Here is a 19,089-nt window from a genome sequence, read left to right as displayed (position 1 = left end):
CAGTTCATATAAGGAAATCAGTTAGTTGAAATAAATAAATTAGGCCCTAATCTATGGATTTCACATGACTGGGCAGAGGTGCAGCCATGGGTGGGTCTGGGAGGGCATAGGCCCACCCAATTGGGTGCCAGGCCCAGCCAATCAGAATGAGTTTTTCCCCACAAAAGGGCGTTATTACAGAGTGAAATACTCCTCAGTTTTATCAGCTGTCCGGGTGGCTGGTCTCAGACGATCCCGCAGGTGAAGAAGCCGGATGTGGAGGTCCTGGGCTGGTGTGGTTACATGTGGTCTGCGGTTGTGAGGCCGGTTGGACGTACTGCCAAATTCTCTAAAACAACGTTGGAGGCGGATTAGGGTAGAGAAATTAACATTAAATTATCTGGCAACATCTCTGGTGGACATTCCTGTAGTCAGCCTGCCAATTGCACGCTCCCTCAACTTGAAACATCTGTGGCATTGCATTTTGTGACAAAACTGCACATTTTAGTGTGTGCTTTTATTGTCCCAGCACAAGGTGCACCTGTGTAATGATCATGCTGTTTAATCAGCTTCTTGATATGTCACACCTGTCAGGTTGATGGATTATCTTGGCAATGGAGAAATGCTCACTAACAGGAATGTGAACAAATACGTTTTTTGTGCAGATGGAACATTTCTGGGATCTTTTATTTCAGCTCATGAAACATGGAACCAACACTTTAGATGTTGCATTTATATTTTTGTTTAGTATTTTTTTTAAATACAATTTAAAATACCTAGCTTAAATGCATGAGTGTACTGTATTTTAGTCAGTGTATTTTAGTTTTTTCTAAAACTTTCCAAGTGTGTTTCCAAAAACATTAAAAATATTCAGCCACTGAATATCTATTTTGAATGTATGTGAAAGTAACTAAGATATTTGAAATGGTATTTGAACCCAGGTCTGAAATGGTATTTGAACCCAGGTCTGAAATGGTATTTGAACCCAGGTCTGAAATGGTATTTGAACCCAGGTCTGGATCAGTATTAGTCTAGAGGAGTATGATGAGTATCACAATGGTGATGATGATTACTATGGCGATGGCATTGAGGTTGTTCATTTGTTTTGCTCATCTCTTGTTCTCCCTCTCTCTCTCGCTCTCTGCCTCGCTCTCTCTCTGCCTCTCTGCCTCTCTGTCTCTCTGTCTCTCTCTGCCTCTCTCTCTCTCTGCCTCTCTCTCTCTCTGCCTCTCTCTCTCTGCCTCTCTCTCTCTCTGCCTCTCTCTCTCTCTGCCTCTCTCGCTCTCTCTCTCTGCCTCTCTCTCCCTCTCTGCCTCTCTCTCTGCCTCTCTCTCTCTCTCTCTCTCTCTCTCTCTCTCTCTCTCTCTCTGCCTCTCTCTCTCTCTGCCTCTCTCGCTCTCAGACTGAGCCAGCCTCTCCTGGGCATGATCGTGGAGTCTGCCTAGCGACTCCTGCCTAGCAAACTACGCCAACACTACTACTGCCACTACTGACCCCTGAACCATGACCCCTAGCCCCCAGAGACTCACCCCTGACCCCTAGCCTGAGAGGCTGAACCCCAAATGGCACTGTATTCCCCAAGTAGTGCACTGCTTTTGAGCAAAGCCCATATAGGGTGAGTGGTGTAGTGTATGAGGACTAGGGTGTGATCTGAGACTAGCCCATATAGAGAGGAGAGATATGGAGAGGGGGACCACCGGCTGTGCCTAAAGACCAACCACTTTACTGTGATACCCTCCTACACTCAGGACCTCTACACCTGCCACACAGTGGTAATGATAATATGGTCATTCCGCTGACGCGCTTCTCCAAAGCCACTTAGTTAACACACAAGCCATAATTGCATTTAAAACACCCTACTCACTCACCCACCCACTCTCTCCTCACCCCGACCCCAGTCACGGCCTTCCGACCTTCAGCCTTTCGCCATTGAACCCAAGCGGACCTGTGGAACTCTGGTTCGTCCAATCCCAACCTTGCCTCAGCACATCCTCGCTTGCCTTCGTCTCTTAGAGAGAGACACGGGGGAGAGGGGGAGGAGGGACGGACGGACGGACATGTTTTTATTCCTGTTTTATTAGTAATTTAATTTTAATGTGATTTTGTATTGTTTTGATTTGATCTACAATCTAGATGGATGGATGGGGGGGGGGGGAAACTGTACAAGGAAAACAAGAATGTTTAAAAAAGTGACCTGTTTTGACGTAGTAGTTTGTTTGCTGATGCTGACAAGACATTGTTTGGTGTGAGAGAGCGAGAGCAACACATGAGTATCTGTGGAATCACAACAGTTCATTTTAAACCACACCTGATACTAGAACAACAGTCTGGTAGCTAGAGCAGAAACCATATCCACACCTGATACTAGAACAACAGTCTGGTAGCTAGAGCAGAAACCATATCCACACCTGATACTAGAACAACAGTCTGGTAGCTAGAGCAGAAACCATATCCACACCTGATACTAGAACAACAGTCTGGTAGCTAGAGCAGAAACCATATCCACACCTGATACTAGAACAACAGTCTGGTAGCTAGAGCAGAAACCATATCCACACCTGATACTAGAACAACAGTCTGGTAGCTAGAGCAGAAACCATATCCACACCTGATACTAGAACAACAGTCTGGTAGCTAGAGCAGAAACCATATCCACACCTGATACTAGAACAACAGTCTGGTAGCTAGAGCAGAAACCATATCCACACCTGATACTAGAACAACAGTCTGGTAGCTAGAGCAGAAACCATATCCACACCTGATACTAGAACAACAGTCTGGTAGCTAGAGCAGAAACCATATCCACACCTGATACTAGAACAACAGTCTGGTAGCTAGAGCAGAAACCATATCCACAAAGCCTCTGAGGAAGAGCGCTGTTCTAGGATCAATTTAGCCTTTTTATGTCTGGAAGATTATATGGACAGGTCCTGGATCAGCGCTCCTTGTGTAATATGGACAGGTCCTGGATCAGCGCTCCTTGTGTAATATGGACAGGTCCTGGATCAGCGCTCCTTGTGTAATATGGACAGGTCCTGGATCAGCGCTCCTTGTGTAATATGGACAGGTCCTGGATCAGCGCTCCTTGTGTAATATGGACAGGTCCTGGATCAGCGCTCCTTGTGTAATATGGACAGGTCCTGGATCAGCGCTCCTTGTGTAATATGGACAGGTCCTGGATCAGCGCTCCTTGTGTAATATGGACAGGTCCTGGATCAGCGCTCCTTGTGTAATATGGACAGGTCCTGGATCAGCGCTCCTTGTGTATACAGGCTCCGTTCTTGCTTTTGCCAACTCAGAAACAGATCTGCCTACCAGACTAGTCATATAAGACCACTGTGCCGTAAATGTCTCCCCAAGCGCTTTTTTGGCCAACTGACCTGCCCCTACCGTCCGCTCGTTAACGTGTAATAACCAGTTATAAGTTATAACCTGTCGTAGGTACTTGTCCACTACTGTGTAGCATACCATGTTGTACTTTCTAGGGGAACAACTTTCTATGGGGGTTTTAAATTTTTATCATGTAAACGTCCTTTTTTTTCAACACCGCAATGAATAATGTAATTTAGGAATGTAATATTAAGATATTGTAGTCAAATGTTTAATATATATGTGCTATATGATGATTCTAGGCCTGTTAACGGTTGGGTCTGTTTTATTAATGGGGGTTGTCTGCAATAGTCAGATCTTACAAGGAAATATTTTGGTACTGTTTCTCGAAATGCTGGGTATTTTAGCATTTTAGTGGTCTGCTCTAGAATATATTTTTGTAGTGAATGGTTGAGTATGAGAACCCTAATTTTTGAATCTAACTTTCACACTACAATGTCCTGCTGGAAAATGAATACATGTTTGTTTTTTCACGAGTTCATGTCTGTTCCTTTCTATGAAGTTTGACTTTATTCACTGCTTGATTGAACATTAGGGTTGCTGGTTCAAGCCATGCTCTGACTGTCCTCCCCTCTATCACAACATTCACAACAAGGTACATACAGTGGGGAGAACAAGTATTTGATACACTGCCGATTTTGCCGATTTTCCTACTTACAAAGCATGTAGTGGTCTGTAATTTTTATCATAGGTACACTTCAACTGTGAGAGACGGAATCTAAAACAAAAATCCAGAAAATCACATTGTATGATTTTTAAGTAATTAATTTGCATTTTATTGCATGACATAAGTATTTGATCACCTACCAACCAGTAAGAATTCCGGCTCTCACAGACCTGTTAGTTTTTCTTTAAGAAGCCCTCCTGTTCTCCACTCATTACCTGTATTAACTGCACCTGTTTGAACTCGGTTACCTGTATAAAAGACACCTGTCCACACACTCAATCAAACAGACTCCAACCTCTCCACAATGGCCAAGACCAGAGAGCTGTGTAAAGACATCAGGGATAAAATTGTAGACCTGCACAGGCTGGGATGGGCTACAGGGCAATAGGCAAGCAGCTTGGTGAGAAGGCAACAACTGTTGGCGCAATTATTAGAAAATGGAAGAAGTTCAAGATGACGGTCAATCACCCTCGGTCTGGGGCTCCATGCAAGATCTCACCTCGTGGGGCATCAATGATCATGAGGAAGGTGAGGGATCAGCCCAGAACTACACGGCAGGACCTGGTCAATGACCTGAAGAGAGCTGGGACCACAGTCTCAAAGAAAACCATTAGTAACACACTACGCCGTCATGGATTAAAATCCTGCAGCGCACGCAAGGTCCCCCTGCTCAAGCCAGCGCATTTCCAGGCCCGTCTGAAGTTTGCCAATGACCATCTGGATGATCCAGAGGAGGAATGGGAGAAGGTCATGTGGTCTGATGAGACAAAAATAGAGCTTTTTGGTCTAAACTCCACTCGCCGTGTTTAGAGGAAGAAGAAGGATGAGTACAACCCCAAGAACATCATCCCAACCGTGAAGCATGGAGGTGGAAACATCATTCTTTGGAGATGCTTTTCTGCAAAGGGGACAGGACGACTGCACCGTATTGAGGGGAGGATGAATGGGGCCATGTATCGCGAGATCTTGGCCAACAACCTCCTTCCCTCAGTAAGAGCATTGAAGATGGGTCATGGCTGGGTCTTCCAGCATGACAACGACCCGAAACACACAGCCAGGGCAACTAAGGAGTGGCTCCGTAAGAAGCATCTCAAGGTCCTGGAGTGGCCTAGCCAGGTCTCCAGACCTGAACCCAATAGAAAATCTTTTGAGGGTGCTGAAAGTCCCGAAACCTGAAGGATCTGGAGAAGGTCTGTATGGAAAAGTGGGCCAAAATCCCTGCTGCAGTGTGTGCAAACCTGGTCAAGACCTACAGGAAACGTATGATCTCTGTAATTGCAAACAAAGGTTTCTGTACCAAACATTAAGTTCTGCTTTTCTGATGTATCAAATACTTATGTCATGCATTAAAATGAAAATCAATTACTTAAAAATCATACAATGTGATTTTCTGGATTTTTGTTTTAGATTCCGTCTCTCACAGTTGAAGTGTACCTATGATACAAATTACAGACCTCTACATGCTTTGTAAGTAGGAAAACCTGCAATATCGGCAGTGTATCAAATACTTGTTCTCCCCACTGTACATCTGATGGCTATGGCCTGAGGGTATATCCTGAGCCTCGTGAGTTTGGTGCTGGCCGGTCAAGTGGATAAAGGAGGAATCTGTTTTCATACAAGCACAGCCAAGAGTTTTAATAATCCATTATGGAGCAGTGCTTTGTTCACTAAGTGCCTGGGCCACAATCGCTTTGGTGAAACGTAACCTCTCCAATAGGACAGCCCTCAAAGACCAGGCAGCTCAACACCTCACTCTATTGGTGGAAAAAGGGAGAATGTATTAATTGTCTGTTCAAACATGACAGAAAGCACCTTGGCCCATATGGACTATGATGATCTCTGCCAGAATGTGCTGTTTAGAGCATATTGTACACTCATGTAGCCAATACAATGCCTTTTCATATTGTTGACATGCCGTTACCTGGTCCATAAGTAAAACCTTTTCAGCTACATATTATTTTGTTTTAGTAGATTAGCTATAATATAATGCTCTTCAACTGAAAAGGGTGATATGAATTTACTGTGAAGAAGGGGGGGATGGAAGGCGCGCTTAGCCCGTGCATTCCAGAGCACTAATGGAATCATTCTTTCCAAGAGAATGCACTGCTCTCTTTCATTCTCTCAATCTCTCCCTTGTTTGTCATCACCTATTGTCAATCTCGCCACACACCTGCTCTCATCTTTCTTCTCCCTCGTTCACCAGCTGCCCAATATGAATAGCTATAGAGATGGCACATAATTTAGATCAATCTACAGCTAGTGTTACTTTATCAAGCTGAGATCCAAACATTTATAGCCATGTAGGATGGTACAATGGCTTTTCTTTTGCTATGTTCAAAATTATTTAAATGTTAGTGAACATCAACTGAATAACAAAAACCTGAAGTTATTTTTGTCTGTGGTAGTTAGCCATAGCAAGTCCTATGTTGTCTGCTAATACAATAGAACTATGATAGTACTTTTGTGATACCGTAGCTAATGGGGTCAGTAGCTTAGCTGTGTGTCTAACCTACGGCCTGTGTGTCAAGTGGCCATCGGGATCATGGTGTAAAATGTCTGAAACTGTCCTAATGCTGACTGACTCTGGTTGACAAGCTTGTTACATGACCTGGTGCCCTTGCATCTATTTATGAAGTTATCTAAACATGTATGTGTGTGAGCGCCTGAGTGATTCCTTCTCTGAGGCAAGTTGGAAGGTTTTACTGAAAGTAGAGACATAAGATCCGGGTTCTTCACCTGCAGGATCATCTGAGACCAGCCACCCGAACAGCTAATGAAACTGACAAGTATTTCTGTCTGTAATAAAGCCCTTTTGTGGGTAAAACTAATTCAGATTGGCTGGGCCAGGCCCACCCATGGCTGTGCATCTGCCCAGTCATGTGAAATCCATAGATTAGGGCCTAATTAATTTATTTCAATTGACTGATTTCCTTATATGAACTGTAACTCAGTAAAGTCTTGAAATTGTTGCATGTTGCATTTATATTTTTGTTCAGTATATATTTATCTCCCATACTTTGTTATTCATTTCTGTGCTGGGTAACTTGAACTTATCTTCTTTACCATATTGTCTGTAGTTATGTTCCCACTCTGCATCTGCAGGTAATCATTTTATTCAAACAAAAGAGGAATAAAAGCTTGACATTTCACCTGTAAAAAAATTTAAGGTAGGAGAGAGAAGAAAACAGACACCGGAAAGAAACAAAGGAAGAAAGCCGACCTGGGAGAACAAGAGAAAACAATCCCCCCCACCTGCAGTCGCCAATGGAAAGGTAGGAAAGGGCAATAAAAAGAGGTCAAAGGAAGTAGAGAGGAACAAAGAAGAAGAAGAGTAGCAAGAAAGGGAAAGAGCAGTCCAAAGAACATCAGATGAAAAAGTCTGAATGCTAGATCATCCTCTCAGAAGAAAAGGATGACAGCTAAAGGCGGGATAAATAAAGCTATCAGATCTAAACCTGGATCAAAAAACACCCCCAACCAAAGGAGGGAGGGCAGACACACCTACACCTATAGACAAGTTTACGCGCTGTATCCCGGGTGGCGCCATAACTCTACACAAATGCATTTCATTTCCGCCGGAAGTTGTTTGCACAACGTCTGCCGGTGTAAACACAGCGATGTCGACGCTAGTTTGGGAACACGGCGAAAAGGAACCGTGGCTTGCAGCATCTCCCGATGGAGTGATAAACAACGACATTCTGTTGGAGATCAAATCACCTGTGATGGGAAACAAGTCACTTGCAGAATTTTTGGCAACAAAGAACTGCGAAATCACAACTGTGGCAAACGGAGATAGGGTAGATTACCATATTGCCTGCAATGGTCCAAAAGGCTACTACATGCAGGTACAAATTGGGATGCACTGCACAGGGCTTCAGCACTCCAAGTTGGTGATCTGGAACAAAACTGAGCACCTAGAAATCGAAGTACCCTACGACCAAGGCTTTGTCCAGGGGCATATCATAAGGCTGCGCACATTCTACTTTGCCCACATGCTCCCGAAAATGGTTGATGATTTTGTTGAGGGAAGGTTACAGTTCTGCAGTAAATATCTCAGCATTTTAAAACCAAAATAAACTGCCTTATTTAGGTCATGCCCACAGGAGCCAACAGATGTCCATTGTTTACATGATCTCTTTATGCTGTGCAATATATCAGTGTGCCTACTGTTTGAGTGAAAATAAAGTTTGATGTAATTTCAATCCTTAGAGTGCTACAATTTATTTTAACACAGTTCATAATTCATAGTAAGCTCATACTGTACATAAATAACACTGGATTAATTAATTGTTTTGAGGAAACTAAACAAATGGCTTCAACAAGAAAGATTGCGTGTTTAATCTTAACAGGTATTAAAAAGTAAAATACAAAAGCAGCCCACACAATTACATCACTATGAAAATATTCATATATAATATTAAAAAATACAATGCATGCAGTATTTGTTGTGTTTATCTGTATTTAATGAACAACATGGCTGGGTGTTGGTAGACAGGGACACAGGGCAAGATTCTAAACCTCACTGATCAGTGGACTCTTCAGGTTAACTAGGCCAGCACAGATGGTTAAGATGTTGTCCAGTTTCGGTGCCATGCTGATGGGAACATTCTGGGATAAAATCTTAAACACCTTCAGTCTCTGGATTGCTCTTTCCACATGTATGCGGACATTGGCTACTCGCCTGGTGCGTGTAGTCTCCTCATTGGTCAACTGATTGCGCCTGTAGGTGAAAGCAGGGATGTTCAAACTGACCCTTCTCTCATCAAGCAAGTCTCGAATGGTGAACCCACGGTCCGCCATGACCTCATCACCAGCCCTCAGATAGTCTAGGAACCCACTGTCCATGGTGATAAACTTATCGCTGCTTCTGCCAGCATAGGCATCAGATATAAACATGATTAGCCCATTAGGGGCCACAGCGACGAGATATTTCACAGTGTTGCGTGATTTATACTGGCTGAAAGTGTCACTCCTTGAGTCGTGGTTTGTGGCTCTCTGCATGGCACTTTCGGCACAGTCAATGATGCAGGTGGTTCCAGGGTAGTTCCTCTGAAACGACAAGGGCATGGTGGCACGAATGGTCTCTCTTGGAAGCCAGGGGATCAGGACTTTGAACTGTTCACCCATCACGTCAATCCAGTGACTAATCACAATGCTTGCCATGGATGTAGACACATTGAAGCGGTGAGCAATATCTCCTAATATTAGGTTTAGTTTTAGTTTCATCAACGTCATAAGTATTTGGTCAACAACAGTAAGGGTAATTGATGGCTTACTGAAAGGCAACAACACCGTCACCAGGGTGAAGAATTGAACCATAAGCACTCCTGTATACAGCCGGGACCTAGCATCATCAATGACCTGGTGCTGGTCACAGTAGGACCCATTTCTGCCTCGCACTGTGTGGCCTTGTCTACTTTAACAGACTGTGTTGTTGAACAGTAAATGTGATCAATATGTGACGGATCCTCCCATTGGGTCTGGGCATCTCGAAATTTTGGTGTAGCAGGCTCGGCCTCACAGACAGGCTGACAGGTTTCTGGAGCATCTAAAAGGGGAAGAGAAAACATGGATGGAGCAAAATTAATGCAGGCATAGAGTCCTCTCACTACAAACATCACAATGGAAAAATGTGTACTACAACATTGCACTCACACGCACACACACAATCATCATCACAACAGCCTGCCACCTTGCATTGTATTTATGATGTAGACTAAGGCACACGCAGGCAGGCACACACACACACACACACACACCCACACCCACACACACACAATTAATGATGTAGCTATCATGGGCATTGTTTGTCCCATCTCCAAAACAATCAACTGCCTTAGCAAAATACCGGTAGCAATGTTAATGTATGACAACTTCTTCATAATTAACAGTATTGTCAGCTTCATAGCTAAAGTTGCTGAACTTACCCTCAGATTCAAGTCTGCGTTTCTTTATCTGGGGGGAGGCAGTGGTCCGCTGGGTGAGTTGACGCCTCTTTGGCTGGGGAGGGCGATTGTATCCCAACCACAACTCTGGGAAAGGATTATCCTTGGTAGGTTTTTGGTCAACAAAGTGATAGGAACAAACAAAAACGTTGAGGGGTGGTTTCTTTAGATTCAATGCCTTCAGCCAGGTCCTTGATTCCGAGTCAGTATCAGGCTTGCGAAAAAATGTAAACAATGGAGCGCATGGACATTGCCTCTTCGTAGCTGGTTTGTGGTCGTAGCACTCTCTATCTAACCACTCGTTCAGGTGCTTTCTCTAGTTTTTGCAACCAACTACCGTACACGTCGTTCCCGAACCACTTTTCTTCATGTTGTAATTGTAATTTTTATATCCTCTTTGTCACTGCGATATCAGTGCTTTGTCGGCACAACGGAGCTAGCTAGCAAAACAAACCCAGCCCGGCAGAACGGAAGTGGATTGCATCGACGGGAGGAGTTCAGGAAGTAGAGCGGAAACGGCTCAAAAACTTGTCTATAACACCTAGCTTAGCAAAGACTGTACAAAAAAAAAGATAGCTGTCATAGTGAGTGAAAACGGGGAGGAGACTGAGGAATCTGAGAGCAAGGGAGAGCGCTCAGTGGAGGAGAGCGAAGAGGAGCCAGTTTGTAATGAGGAGACGACAGAGGAGAGCAGCGAAGAGGAGGTTGTGGTGTCAGACACAGAGAGAAGCACAGAGGGGCAGGTAGACCAGGAATCGGAGGAGGAACCTACAGAGAAATTGCAAATCAGGAAATGAGGGGAACCTAAAGAGAATCCAGTCAGTAGTGAGGAAGAGGACGAGAAGGGGGAAGAGGAAGAATCAGAGGCTGTGACCAGCGATGGACATGAATCTGAGAAGGTAACTTCAAGGAAAAGAGAGTTGCCAAAGAAAGCTGCCGCCGTACCACAACTCAGTTTGACTACCAGCGTCCCTGCCCTAGCAGGGGTCTGAAATCCAAGATGGCTGACAAACCCGTGACACCATAGAAACCCATGAAAGCAGAGAAAAAGAAAGGGAAATAGGAAGCCAGTCGAGCAGAGGAAGAAGCACAGACTCTGAAAGGTGTTTCCCTTAGCAAGGCTGACGCTGCAAAACACAAGGACCAGACCCTGAAGCTAGCCAAACAAAGAAAAACCTCAATCAAAGACAACGATGATTCTTCTTCCCCAGTGGAGACGCAGGAGGATGAAGCTACCTCAACTTCATCCAAAGCTCCTAAAGGCTGAAGGCTGATGATGGATGATGCTGCTGAAAGCAAAAGGAAAAGATCTGGCCAAGGAGAACAGGAATGAGCGAAAGAGGAACAACAAGATGGCGAATGAAAAGAAGCCAAACAGGGGAAACAGGAAAAACATTGGCCTGGTCATGGGCAGAGTCAAGATGGCGTCTGTTCGATACAGGACCAGTAAGCTGCTGGCAAAAGCCTAGAGAGGAAGCAGCTACAGCCTGGTCTACAGATGCAGTCTCAGCGCTCGTAGGAAAAGCGTGACGACTCTACGCCATGTCTCGGGCTGGATCAGGGGGAAGATGCCCAAAGGGTTCAACCTGAGGAGTAAACTGAAAGCAGTGACCCAGGCCATTGGTGTCTCCCGCTGGCTTGGGCATGGGCAAGGCCAAAGGAATTCTGCCAACACCACCTGCCCAGCCAATTCCAGCCTGCTGGAACCAGACCTCACCCTCCTCAAGACCATCAAAAAGCCTGTTCCTGGATCAGCAGCAGAGCCGAGGAGGACTGGAAGTACAAGCGGGAGCACAGCAGCACAGAGACCAGACACCAGCAATGAGGACAGAAAAAGTGAGGCGACAATTTAAGGCAATGTTGGTGTCAGCATCCTGGAAGGCAGCCAGGGGGAAAATGGGCAACGGCCAACTCAAACAAACTGACCAAGCCTCTCTGTAGTGGTGAAATAGGAGTAGGGGGCCTCCTGAGCATCGCAGAGGCGTCACTACAGATCCAGGTTCAATCCCTGGCTGTGTCGCAGCCGGCTGTGACCGGGAGACCCATGAGGCAGCTCACAATTGGCCCAGCATCGTCCGGGTTAGGGGAGGGTTTGGCCGGCTGGGATGTCCTTGTCCCATCGCGCTCTAGCGACTCCTTGTGGTGGCCGTGCGCATGCATGCTGACTTCGGTCGCTAGCTGTACGGTGTTTCCTCCGACACATTGGTGCGGTTTGCTTCCGGGTTAAGCGAGCAGTGTGTCAAGAGCAGTGCGGCTTGGCAGGGTCGCATTTCGGTGGACGCATGGCTCTCAACCTTCGCCTCTCCCGAGTCCGTAGGGAGTTGCAGCGATGGGACAAGACTGTAACTACCAATTGGATATCACGAAAAAGGGGTAAAAAGTACACAAAAAATAAATAGGAGTAGGAACCCAGCCATGGAGCTACAGTCCCAAAGAGGGAGACAGGAGCTGGGTCTGGGGTCGTGGGGTCGTCCTATGAGGACGAGGCTGATCGAGAGGTGGCCCAGCTGATGGGAGAGGAGGGGCTGTACCCTATTGGCCCACCTGAGGTGCACTGGGCTGGATGACATGATAATTGATATTGATATTGAATTGATATCACACAGTATTACACAGTAAAGTGTGTTCAAGGTTACGAATGATAATGAATTTGATTGTTTCCTTTATCATGATAATAGCTCACAGAAAACCTCACAGGCTGGTTATGTATAAGGCTCACTCAGTTATCAAGACATAGCCAAAACCCCACTACCGTCCCAACCCGCCCTACCCTCAGGACTGGCTGCGAGCGGATACCCTCCTGCCCCACTAGGTGGACATGAGGATGGGGACCAGGCCAGGACGGGGGAGGACCCTGCCAGTCTGGGGAACCTGCTCAGGACATGCTGGAGAGCCCCCTCAACAGCACAAAGGTATTAGAAACAACTACCACCCATTGATTAACGCCCAATATATAGGAAAATGGCTTACTTCACCTGACAAAGGTACCGTTGTTGAATGATGCGAGGAAAATTCATAATTTGAAAAAAGCCATCATTTTCTTAGGTTTTCCATTGAAATATCCGGAGGCGCAAACCGTTGAAGTCAATGTAACTCCTAATGCAGGTTCGATATGTAACACAGAGCCTATTCATTTACATTTACATTTTAGTCATTTAGCAGACTCTTATCCAGAGCGACTTACAGTTAGTATTCGCTGTCAGTCAGTGTATACTGACTAAAACCCATATCAGAGACCTCTACTAGTTTATTTGTTTTCCAGTTAGTGCCAATACAATAGAGCAGAGCACAAAGAAATGCTGATTCAGGCCTACAGTATATCAGTTATCGCAGTCAGACCATAAATACAGGTGTATTTGGTTGCCTGTAGTCGAAGGGCTTTGAGGAGGAGAGGGGGTGATGGGGCTGAGGGATAGGGTTAGAGGACAATGAAATGAGAGTAACTATAGTTACAGAGTAGCACAAGAAGATAGCAATAGAATGAAGGTAAATGGGTTAGAAGAGATGAGATATCCATTGTGCCTGGTTCTGGAAGGGGGGGGGGGCGTGTGGCTGACGCATGCCCGTTCTGTGCTCACCTTTCCCAGGTAGTGATGGCAGGGACTGACCTGGCTGTGGAGGTGGACGAGGTAGAGGACCTGTCCCAGCTACAGTAAAAGTGAGAGATAATGCAATGCACAGCCAACACAACCACACCTCTGTGTTAACTGGTGTTTGTCTCTAGGGAGGTGTGTGAGAGCGTTCTGCTGCTGAATCTGAAGAAGAGGTTTCACCGCGACTCCATCTACGTTGGTAACCCCACAACTGAAACTTAGACCGATCTCGCTCTCTCTCTCTCTCTATATAACCATGTACAGTCAGGTCCATAATTATTGGCACCCTTGATAAAAACATGTTATCTGACCATAGAACCACCAGTTTTAGTGTTATTTATTTAATAGTATTTTTTGCTCATCTTAATCAAGGGTGCCAATAATTATGGACCTGGCTGTAGATCACAACTCTCCCTCTCTCTAACAGCCATATTAGATAACCATCTCGTGTTCCCCTGTGTCCCTGACAAACATAGGTAACATTCTGCTGTCACTTAACCCCTTCAAGCCCCCTAGCCTCTACACAGAGGACCTCCGACAACAACACAAGGGCAAGGAGCAGCAATACAACCCTCCGTGAGTAACGGCAGTGGAACTCAGGAGTAAATCAAGAGTAAAAATACAACTTATTGAACAGATAAAAATACACCTTATGAAACAGCGGTGACTGTGAAGCAACACAAACATAGGCACAGAGACATGCATACACACACGATAACAAATGCACTATACACACAAACGTACACATGGATTTTGTGTTGTAGATATGTGGTAGTAGAGTAGTGGCCCGAGGGCACACACTTAATGTGTTGTGAAATGTATTATGATGTTTTTTTTAAATGTAATAACTGCCTTAATTTTGCTGGACCTCAGGAAGAGTAGCAGCTGCCTTGGCACACTGTTACTATGTCACCAATCTGAGTAACGGCAGAGGAACAAACAGAGAGGAATGCCAAGGGAACCCTCCTTTTGCTAATGCAAGTCTGTGGATGTTTCTGCATAGGTGCAGTCATGTCTATGTCATCGCTGATGCAGCCTTCAGCCAATCTCAGAGCTCACCACAAGAACAGTGCATTGTCACCGGCCTCTCTTTCTTTCTTTCTCTCTCGCTTTCTTTCTCTCTTTCTGTGATGAGTGTGATAGAAGGAGTCAGACGCAGGAGGGTAAATCACAGAATACAGAGTTTATTCCGTCGTACACAAATGCGCTGGATAGCGACACACGAAAACAGGCACAGGGGAAACTATCTACCCTGGCAATACACGGTACGGGATACTCCAACAATATACAGGCACAGGGGAAATATCTACCCCGGCAATACAAAGGGAGAGTAGCTACACTATTCTCACAAATAACAATCACCCACAAGGACAAAGGGGGCAGAGGGAACACTTATACACGTACTAATGAGGGGATAAGAACCAGGTGTGTGTAATTGACAAGACAAGACAAATGGAATGATGAGATATGGAGATGCAGTGGCTAGAAGGCCGGTGACGACGAACACCGAAGCCTGCCTGAACAAGGAGGGGTGGCAGCCTCGGCGGAAGTCGTGACACTTTCTTTCTTTCATTCTTTCTCTCTTTCTTTCTCTCTTTCTTACTCTCTTTCTCTTTCTTTCTTTCTTTCTTTCTTTCTTTCTCTCTTTCTCTCTCTTTCTTTCTTTCTTTCTCTCTTTCTTTCGCTCTTTATCTCTCTTTCTTTCTTTCTCTCTTTCTTTCTTTCTTTCTTTCTTTCTTTCTTTCTTTCTTTCTTTCTTTCTTTCTTTCTTTCTTTCTCTCTTTCTATTTATTTATTTATTTATATCTTTCCCTCTTTCTTTCTTTCTCTCTTTCCTGTTCTCCTTTTCTCTTTAGAGTATGGTATTGTTCTGTCCTCTAGTCTACAGCTGTATTTATGTGTGTTGCATCTTTCTACAGTGGTCAGAGTGGATGAGGTAAGACTGAGGCCACCAAGCGGATAGTCCACTGCCTCAGACAGCCCATGGAGGTGCTGCCGATCCTAGAGCGTTTTGGTAATGCCAAGACCATCCTCAACAACAACTCCAGTCGCTTTGGCAAATACCTTCACATTGACATTCTCCACTAAGTAATTTCTCCTCATTCGCCCTGTAGATAAACAAGGTTGCGTTCAATTGGCATAAAACAGGAGAAAACATTGATTTCTATCATTTCATTGGTCGACACTGGTGTGGTGGTGGGGACTTCAATGTCAAAGTACTTCCTTGAGAAGTCACGCGTTGTCTTCCAGGTGAGGTTTTCGTGTGAGACGATTGGGTGCTTATTGTCCCTACCCTGTGTCTGTACCGAGTCAGAGACTTTACTCATGGTTCACCAGACTTTTACTGTCTAGTCATCAGACCAACGAGGAGAGGAACTACCATGTCAACAGGAGCAGAGATATACTACTACCTCAATTAGTAGAGTCAGGTTTATACTGGGCTGGGGAAAAACCCTTCATATCCCAGCCCACTGGGCACAGACATCAATTCAACGTCTATTCCACCATCATTTTGTTGACATGACGTGGAAACAACGTTGATTCAACCAGTGTGCTCAGTGGGAGGTGTTCCTTGGACCAGGAATGAGGGACACTGATGTCAGTCAAGCTGAATAGACTCCTCGACCGTCCCCGTCTCTGTCAGGGCGGGTCCTGTCAGCTGAAGGGGAAGCTGGACAAACAGGACTTCCTGTTGTTGTTCGATTGGTCGACATGCTGACCAGATCTCCACAGTCTAGGCCATCCTCTCCTCCATACTACACCTGGGGAATATCTGCTTTAGTCGTGGTCAAAAGTTTTGAGAATGACACAAATATTAATTTTCACAAAGTCTGCTGCCTCAGTTTTTATGATGGCAATTTGCATATACTCCAGAATGTTATGAAGAGTGATCAGATGAATTGCAATTAATTGCAAAGTCCCTCTTTGCCATGAAAATGAACTTAATCCCCAAAAAAACATTTCCACTGCATTTCAGCCCTGCCACAAAAGGACCAGCTGACATCATGTCAGTGATTCTCTCGTTAACATAGGTGAGAGTGTTGACGAGGACAAGGCTGGAGATCACTCTGTCATGCTGATTGAGTTAGAATAACAGACTGGAAGCTTTTAAAGGAGGGTGGTGCTTGAAATCATTGTTCTTCCTCTGTTAACCATGGTTACCTGCAAGGAAACACATGCCGTCATCATTGCTTTGCACAAAAAGGGCTTCACAGGCAAGGATATTGCTGCTAGTAAGATTGCACCTAAATCAACCATTTATCGGATCATCAAGAACTTCAAGGAGAGAGGTTCAATTGTTGTGAAGAAGGCTTCAGGGTGCCCAAGAAAGTCCAGCAAGCGCCAGGACCGTCTCCTAAAGTTGATTCAGCTGCGGGATCGGGGCACCACCAGTGCAGAGCTTGCTCAGGAATGGCAGCAGGCAGGTGTGAGTGCATATGCACGCACAGTGAGGCAAAGACTTTTGGAGGATGGCCTGGTGTCAAGAAGGGCAGCGAGGAAGCCACTTCTCTCCAGGAAAAACATCAGGGACAGACTGATACTCTGCAAAAGGTACAGGGATTGGACTGCTGAGGACTGGGGTAAAGTCATTTTCTCGGATGAATCCCCTTTGCAATTGTTTGGGGCATCCGGAAAAAAGCTTGTCCAAAGAAGACAAGGTGAGCGCTACCATCAGTCCTGTGTCATGCCAACAGTAAAGCATCCTGAGACCATTCATGTGTGGGGTTGCTTCTCAGCCAAGGGAGTGGGCTCACTCACAATTTTGCCTAAGAACACAGCCATGAATAAAGAATGGTACCAACACATCCTCCGAGAGCAACTTCTCCCAACCATCCAAGAACAGTTTGGTGACGAACAATGCCTTTTCCAACATGATGGAGCACCTTGCCATAAGGCAAAAGTGATAACTAAGTGGCTTGGGTAACAAAACATAAACATTTTGGGTCCATGGTCAGGAAAGTCCCCAGACCTTAATCCCATTGAGAACTTGTGGTCAATCTTCAAGAGGCGGGTGGACAAACAAAACCCCACACATTTTGACAAACTCCAAGCATTGATTACGCAAGAATGGGCTGCCATCAGTCAGGATGTGGCCCAGAAGTTAATTGACAGCATGCCAGGGCGGATTGCAGAGGTCTTGAAAAAGAAGGGTCAACACTGCAAATATTGACTCTTCGCATAAACTTCATGTAATTGTCAATAAAAGCCTTTGACACTTATGGAATGCTTGTAATTATACTTCAGTATACCATAGTAACATCTGACAAAAATATCTAAAAACACTGAAGCAGCAAACTTAAGCTAACACCAGACACAGATGAAGACCTAGCTAGCCAGTAACTAGCTAACACCAGACACAGATGAAGACCTAGCTAGCTAGTAACTAGCTAACACCAGACACAGATGAAGACCTAGCTAGCCAGTAACTAGCTAACACCAGACACAGATGAAGACCAAGCTAGCCAGTAACTAGCTAACACCAGACACAGATGAAGACCTAGCTAGCCAGTAACTAGCTAACACCAGACACAGATGAAGACCTAGCTAGCCAGTAACTAGCTAACACCAGACACAGATGAAGACCTAGCTAGCCAGTAACTAGCTAACACCAGACACAGATGAAGACCTAGCTAGCCAGTTACTAGCTAACACCAGACACAGATGAAGACCTAGCTAGCCAGTAACTAGCTAACACCAGACACAGATGAAGACCTAGCTAGCCAGTTACTAGCTAACACCAGACACAGATGAAGACCTAGCTAGCCAGTTACTAGCTAACACCAGTCACAGATGAAGACCTAGCTAGCCAGTAACTAGCTAACACCAGACACAGATGAAAGGGGAAACATATAAGTATCTTTACCATAGATAAATAGGGTAAACTTTGAATTATATTTGCTGACACCCTACAGTCAAATTTTGGCACCAGTAGAGTAGCTATCTAGCTATATAAACCACACCCCTCTGCAACACGCCTTCTCTGATGTTGGTTACAAGGTGGTACTTATTTAAATTAGATAAGAGTATATTGTGTTACCATTGGTGTATTCAAATAACACTAATCACTCAGCACTACTAACCTGTAGAGTAGCTATCTAGCTATATAAACAACAGCCCTCTGCAAACACGCCATGTTACCATTGGTGTATTAAAATCAAGTTAAGGTGATGTCACCTTGTCCCCTTAATAATGAATCCAAGTGTTTGACATGAGGGAGGGGACCAGTAACTTTATGATCAAACTTTATCAATGTAGAAGCAACAGTGATTTTTCATACCTTGGCAGCTGTCACAATCCAGTGGAACATCAGAGGGTACATTTACAGACGCAACTGTCCTTCCATCAGTTCTGGGTTACTATGATGATCACCAGGAACACTAGCAAGAGACGACAGTGGAGGGTAAGATACACGCGCACGTGTACACACACACACACACACACACACACGCACACGCACATACACACCCGTACACACACATACAGGAAATAATCAGCCAATCTATAATGAAGTCAA

The 19,089-nt window shown here is 45.0% G+C and overlaps 1 protein-coding gene across 4 annotated transcripts in view; it reads left to right on the top strand.

Annotated features, from left to right (window-relative positions):
• Positions 1-3,845, top strand: part of llgl2 (LLGL scribble cell polarity complex component 2) — a 38,108-nt gene extending 34,263 nt beyond the window's left edge. For 3 of the 4 annotated variants that reach the window (XM_041899634.2, XM_041899499.2, XM_041899559.2), the window contains one exon: positions 1,382-3,845. In XM_041899634.2, coding sequence (XP_041755568.2) covers positions 1,382-1,386 — 5 coding nt within the window. In that variant the 3' untranslated portion in view covers positions 1,387-3,845. The remainder of the gene's footprint in view (positions 1-1,381) is intronic. The other variant, XR_006003533.2, reaches the window with a different exon arrangement.
• Positions 3,846-19,089: the final 15,244 nt, after the last annotated feature.

This window comes from Coregonus clupeaformis, chromosome 1 (assembly GCF_020615455.1).
Source record: "Coregonus clupeaformis isolate EN_2021a chromosome 1, ASM2061545v1, whole genome shotgun sequence".
In the NCBI taxonomy this organism is placed as follows: Eukaryota; Metazoa; Chordata; class Actinopteri; order Salmoniformes; family Salmonidae; genus Coregonus; species Coregonus clupeaformis.
The sequence above is the reverse complement of the archived record's forward strand: the minus strand, read 5'-3'. Positions and strand labels throughout refer to the sequence as shown.